This window comes from Austrofundulus limnaeus, unplaced genomic scaffold, assembly GCF_001266775.1.
Source record: "Austrofundulus limnaeus strain Quisiro unplaced genomic scaffold, Austrofundulus_limnaeus-1.0 Scaffold587, whole genome shotgun sequence".
In the NCBI taxonomy this organism is placed as follows: domain Eukaryota; kingdom Metazoa; phylum Chordata; class Actinopteri; order Cyprinodontiformes; family Rivulidae; genus Austrofundulus; species Austrofundulus limnaeus.
The window spans coordinates 14,787-21,108 of record NW_013952989.1 but is presented as its reverse complement, the minus strand read 5'-3'; the positions used below and the strand labels follow the sequence as shown (position 1 = coordinate 21,108).

Below are 6,322 nucleotides of genomic sequence, written 5' to 3'. Positions count from 1 at the left end.
GAGAAGGGGTGTTAAGAGCTCTGCAGACAGTTTCAGTTTCACTTTCAGTTTCACCCGTTGTTTGCTTTGTTACTTCTGAGAGCCTGCAGGAGTCATGGGTGGGGTGTGTGGGGAGGGGGGCTCTGTCATGAGGAAGTTTGGCTTTAAAGACACATCCTAGAGGTGTTTCTGGTCCCCACCTGTCGTTTTGCTCCTCAGCATGGCTTCATAAAAACGCTGCAGGATTTCTCAAACATGCATGAATGAGTCAAAGCAAGGCTTTGGGCATGCTTTTTATGAGAGTATAACATTATAACATGATATAAAACTCAAAAAAGTTGATTTTACGTGATATTACCCCTTTAAAAAGACACAGAATAATCCCTATTTATTAGGAGTCTATTTTTGGAAGCATGTTGCAGTAAAACTGCTTTTACATTTTTTATTCACAAATTTTGATTTGTGTATAAATTTCTACACAATGCTTCATTATCTGTGTTTTAAATGAAAGTTATCTATGATAATTGTTGACCAACAGGCTGTGATTATTAGGGCTTTTTGTACTCTGTTTTCAGACTATAAATCAGTGTTTGCAGTTTAAAAAGCTACAGTGATTCAGAAAGCATCAATAATTGTTTTATAATCATTTCACAGTCCTTTGAATCGTGAGGTGCATAAAGATATATACCACTATGAGTTGTTGACTTCTGATTCCTCAAACCGCAATCAACCAGACTGCTGTCTGCCACAGGTAAGATACTGACTGCTAAAAACAGCTCCAAGTTCAAAACTTGGAGTTATTAGATTTGCATTCAGAGTAAAATACAGGACAAAACAACATGTATTTTACTGTCTCTAATAAACAACACATCAGCAACTGCATTATTTAACTGGTGAAAAAATAAACTAGTGAGTTATTTGATCACAGTTTTATTGATATGTTTTTAAATTAACAATTATAAATAAATTTTTATAGCTTATAGGGCTTAAAATATGTTTATTTTTTATTATTGTTATTAAATGCATTCAGGCTACTGTTTATAGAAACGATTAACTAAAAATTAATTAAACCGGTCATCAGAATAGTCAAGGGGATATCTGTATTGTGTTTAGAGGACAAACAGAGTGGGTCTCAGTCTTTAAGAATTACAGAATTAATAATATTAATAACAAACTGGTAATACAAACAGAAAACCTCCCTAACACATTATTCCTTCATGTTTCTTGTTAGATCGACAGATATGATCACAATGTCAGGTTAATGTTTAGCACTATTTTCCGGCACGATATAAACAGTTCATAACACAGCGAGGTCTTTTAATAAACAGCCGGCTTTTTCTTGTCGGACATAAACATAAGAAATGCTGCAAAGCTGAGTCAATGACAGCTGTTAGCATGCTAAGCTACACAACCAAAACCCAGCAGGCTACAAATATCTCAACATGCCTACCCTCTGCCGAGCCGCCGAAGTCTCTCCCGGTTCGTCCTGGTCTCAGGTTTGTCACCGCAGCTCCACACAGGCCAACAAAAATAGCACACAACTGACTTTAAGTTACACAAATGTCCCACTCGTGTCCTTGTCCAGCCTCACGCAGAACGTGTTTGTATGGATGGAAAGCCAGGAGGGACAACCTTCCTTCTTCTTCTTGGTGGTTGGCAAACAACGTTAAGGTGCATTACCGCCACCTACTGATGTGGAGTGTGGCCTGGAACAGCTCTAAATNACCTCCCGAGGGGAGAACTTTTATTTTGAAGGACGACCGGAACTTTCAGCTGGAATCTTTCTAGCCTGGGCTGAAACAGACTAAAAGCCACCTGAAAAACACCTACTCGCCAGGGACCAGCGGATACAAGCTTCCTGGATGGTCGGGGTGAAACAGTTCATACCAGGGGTGCCTTGAGAAGACATCACCAGGTAAAGCTGACGTGTTCGGGGTGACGTGTCATGTTGAAGTCTGAGCGCAGAGAGGACGTGCTAATCCGGTTGTCACAGACACTTTCCAAAATAAGAGCAGAAACACTAATCTTTAATTTTCATCCCTTTTCTTATCCTTTCTTTGCCAACCTTAAGTTAAAAGTGCCAGTAGAATTGTTTGGTTTTAACATCAGAGCTGACGTTTTACTGTTCTATATAAGTAATCTGAGTTAATGTGAATTGAAATTCGGACGCGAGTTTTATCTCATTTCTCTGACGCTTGTTATAGGAAATCCACAATCAGGTGTAACTTATGATCTGTTCAATTTGTGTAAATAAATGATTGCATAATCTTTTATGAATCAACTTGAACTCGTCTGAACGTTCACTTATTGTGCCACTCTTCACTTTGTACAGTCAAATATTAAAGTAATGAGAAAAACCTTGGTAAAAATTTCTCTCATAACTTTGTTATGAGAAGGTGTAGAGGTGGGCTTATTTTACATAAGTAACTTCCCCTACATCACTAGCCTCTCCAATGTTAAAGCCAGCTTACCCATGCTAGTCGCTAGCTTCTCCAATGTTAACGCCAGCTTATCCATTCTAGTAGCTAGCTTCTCCAATGTTAAAGCCAACTTATCCATGCTAGTTGCTAGCTTCTCAAATGTTAAAGGCAGCTTATCCATGCTAGTCGCTAGCTTTTCCAATGATAAAGCCAGCTTACCCATGCTAGTCACTAGCTTCTCCAATGCTAATACCAGCTTATACATGCTAGTCACTAGCTTTTCCAACGCTAACACCAACTTGTCCAAGCTAGTCGCTAGCTTCTCCAATGCTAACACCAGATTATCCATGCTAGTCACTAGCTTCTCCAATGCTAAAGCCATCTTATCCATGGTAGTCACTAGCTTCTCCAATGCTAAAGCCAGCTTACCCATGCTAGTCGCTAGTTTCTCCAATGTTAACGCCAGCTTATCCATGCTAGTAGCTAGCTTCTCCAATGCTAACACCAGCTTATCCATGCTAGTCGCTAGCCTCTCCAATGCTAACACCAGCTTATCCATGCTAGTCTTTAGCCTCTCCATTGCTAATGTAAATGAATAGTCTCCTTCTCATTTGCCAGCGGCAGCCGCTCAGATACCAGGACCAGCTGCTCAGTTAGCGGTGCCGGCCTAACATTAATCAGATCAATAGCTGGCTTAGGAATAGATACTGCCTCCTGCTAGTACAAGGATGTAGCAAACACTGGTTCCACAATAATCTTAAATTTAGCCCTCATATCGCACCATAATCAAGAAAGTTAAAGCCTGGGCTCACATTCTGACAGATTAATTACAAAGTATCTTAAAGACAATAAAGTCCATGATTAGGACTGGCCATCACAAAGCCCTGATTTCAGTCTAAAAGACAAATTTGTAGGCAGAGCTGAAAAGGTGTGTGGAAACAAGACCTACAAACCTGACTGCACCAAATATTTCAGATCTTTCAAATATCCAGCAACATACTGGGAGAAACTTGTGACTTTTAAGAAGCTGTAAAAGAAAATCTCACTCTCTCCTTATTTGGACGTTTACCAAAATAAATAATTCTGTGAATCATAACTGACACAAACCAGGAAGGTTTTAATCTGATTTAACGTCAGGCAGTGAGGAAATAAAGTGCATCTATGTCTCTTAGTGTATGTAAATATTTAGTTCCAGCTGTATTCATCAATCCCTTCATGAGTGTGTTTTAAACCAGTGGCTGAGTGATTGCAGGCTGATTGCAGGAGTTGTGTTCAACCTCACACAAAACATCACTGCTACACTCATCCATCAATCCTGTTTTCTTTACTCGCACTAAAACTGCACAGAGATTCATTGTCAGGACTGTGAGAGTTAAACTCCAGCTCAGTGACCTTCTTCACAGTCTTCCTCTGAGCTGTAGGGGAGACCGGGGACAGTTGCAACACTTTTTACATTCGACTCTGTTACTCAGAGATGGTTTGAATTARACAAACCAAATTTGAATACAATAAACTCACATCTGTCTGTTAACAGTCAAAACCATTTATAGATGATTAAATCATGTACATTCTTCACTATTTGTATTTGAAAAGGAAAAGTCAGATGTTGCAACTGACCCCGGGGCCGGGGACAGTTACAACGTTGTTTGGGGGTGGTTACAACATACGTATTATTAATACAATATATTTCACTCTAAATAAAAGTTTTAATATTTTTATATTTATATTATTGCTTAACTAATAAAAACTGTAAGCTAATGATATTACAGTGTTATTTATTTATTCTTTTTGATCAAATGATGAATATAGATTAGCCTTGATGAGTCGACCTTATATACAGATGTCAAAGACTCTAAAATAAAATACAGTTGACTTTTAGAGACAAGACTAATAGAACAATTTGTGAGACAATTAACTTTAGTTTTGTCTATTGTCACTGTACGCCTACATTATGTAACATTTACATTGAAACAAACTGGGATTTTAAAACCATTGTTGAAAACAACTGCAGAAAATACATCTTAAACACTTTTATGTTTTAAACTATAAAACTGTCATGAAAACCCTAAAGCCTTTTAAGCGTAAACTTAATTTCAACATCTTAATCTCAACTGTATGTGCTCTGTTTTTATATGGATTTATCGTATGGGGACAGTTACAACAACTGTTACAACTGTCCCCCTTCCTCTCAGCCATGATAAAACCTCATGTGTTAGCTAAATAAGCTCATCTGGATACATGTTAAGTAGATTAGTTAAAAGTCAACAGATCACTTGTTTAAACCATATAAGTTTGAGCTGGATCACAAAAACAGTGACAACAGTTTAACAAAAATAAAGCTGGGAAAAAAAAATACTTTGGTTCCTCAAAAACAGTTTTTTTTCCCTTTTTTCAAATAAATCCTGGATCAGTTTTTGAATCTGTTTACTTTTTCTTTTCAAGGTGGAACATCTAACTGAGCATGTACAGTGTGAGTGTCATCACTCTATGTTTCTGTTTGGAGAAAAATGACGTGTTGCAACCGTCCCTTGTTGTTACTGTCCCCGGTCTCCCCTACTCCTCAGAGGAAACAGAGTCCAACAGACTTAATGAAAACACTTGAGACTCTCGTGAGCATTTTCCAGCTTTGTGAGCACATTAAACCCATTCTGCTGTGGGAGTCCATACCTCACAGACTCTACATTTGTTGTGACACCAACACCTGTCTGAAGACTCTTACCTCTACCTGCAGTCTTTCATACATTATGGCCAGTTTCTCCTCTTCTTCACTCTGCCCTTCCTCTCTGTCTGCATAGCTGCACAAAGGGTCAGACGGCAGCAGCAGCAGCTCTGCAGTCTTCCTGCTGAGTCCACTGGCCCGAGTGTTTTTTAGCAGATCAGCAGCTGCTCCAGATGTTCCAGGACAGTGAAAGCAATAAAACCGTGATCCGTGGACGAACGGCGCGGGACACATCTCTGCCTCGAACAGGTTTCTGAAGCAGTCGTGTTTCCTCGCTCCAGCCTCGGCCCGGTTCCTCCGGAGGCTCTCGAAGCTGATGTCATCCTCCCCGCCGCCGTCGATGGCCGTCAGCGAAAGGGAGAAGTGGAGGAGCTTCTGGATCCTCGCGGCGTCGCTCGGGTCGGCGAGCTGCAGCAGAGTGCGCGTGTCGTTGGACTCGCCCTGTGGCACCAGCAGGCACACACCTAAGGACTCCTCCCAGTTGTCCTCGCAGAGCTTGTGTCTCTGCTGGCTGTCATGGTGCAGCAGGTGGGACAGCAGTGGCTGCTTCAGCGTCTGGTACCTCAGGCTGTTAGGAGGTGGCAGGGACCGGGCTGCGCTGCTCAGCGGGCGTGGCTGACTGATCCATTGCCAGTAAACCTCCTAAAGAGAGCAACAAAGCCTGTCATACTCAGAACATTAGACTCCCCTTGGGCCAAAACTATAAAAACTCTCCAGTTTTTTCTGACTGAGGCCCAAAGTTATTTATTGAGCAGAAAAATGTTCCGGACGAAGGAATAATAAAAAAAAAGACGTGACTGAGCAGCAGGTCTGCAGGGAGAGGGGGGGCTGCTTCAGAACTGTTTTTAGTGGGTCAAACATTGGGCCTGATGTAAGAACCGTTCGTACGCACAGATTTGTTCATAAGTTGTGCGTACGAGTGATTTAGGAGAATTTGTGACATTCACCAACGTTTTCGTATTCTAAGATTTTTTTCAGACACGAACAAAATTCACGTGTGGTGCCAGAGGTGTCAAAAGTATTCACATTCATTACTTAAGTAGAAGTATAGATACTACGGTTTAAAAATACTTTTTTGGAAGTAGAAGTATCAACTTGAGCTTTTTACTTAAGTAAAAGTATAAAAGCACTGGTTTTAAAACTACTCAAAGTATAAAAGTAAAAGTAATGAACACTATATAAAAGGCCATTAAAGATAAAATCT

The 6,322-nt window shown here is 40.3% G+C and overlaps 1 protein-coding gene across 1 annotated transcript in view; it reads right to left on the bottom strand.

Annotated features, from left to right (window-relative positions):
* Positions 1-5,760, bottom strand: part of cunh6orf136 (chromosome unknown C6orf136 homolog) — a gene marked incomplete at its 5' end in the record, with an annotated part of 20,998 nt that extends 15,238 nt beyond the window's left edge. The window contains 1 exon segment of the mRNA XM_014026754.1: positions 5,119-5,760. Coding sequence (XP_013882208.1) covers positions 5,119-5,760 — 642 coding nt within the window.
* Positions 5,761-6,322: the final 562 nt, after the last annotated feature.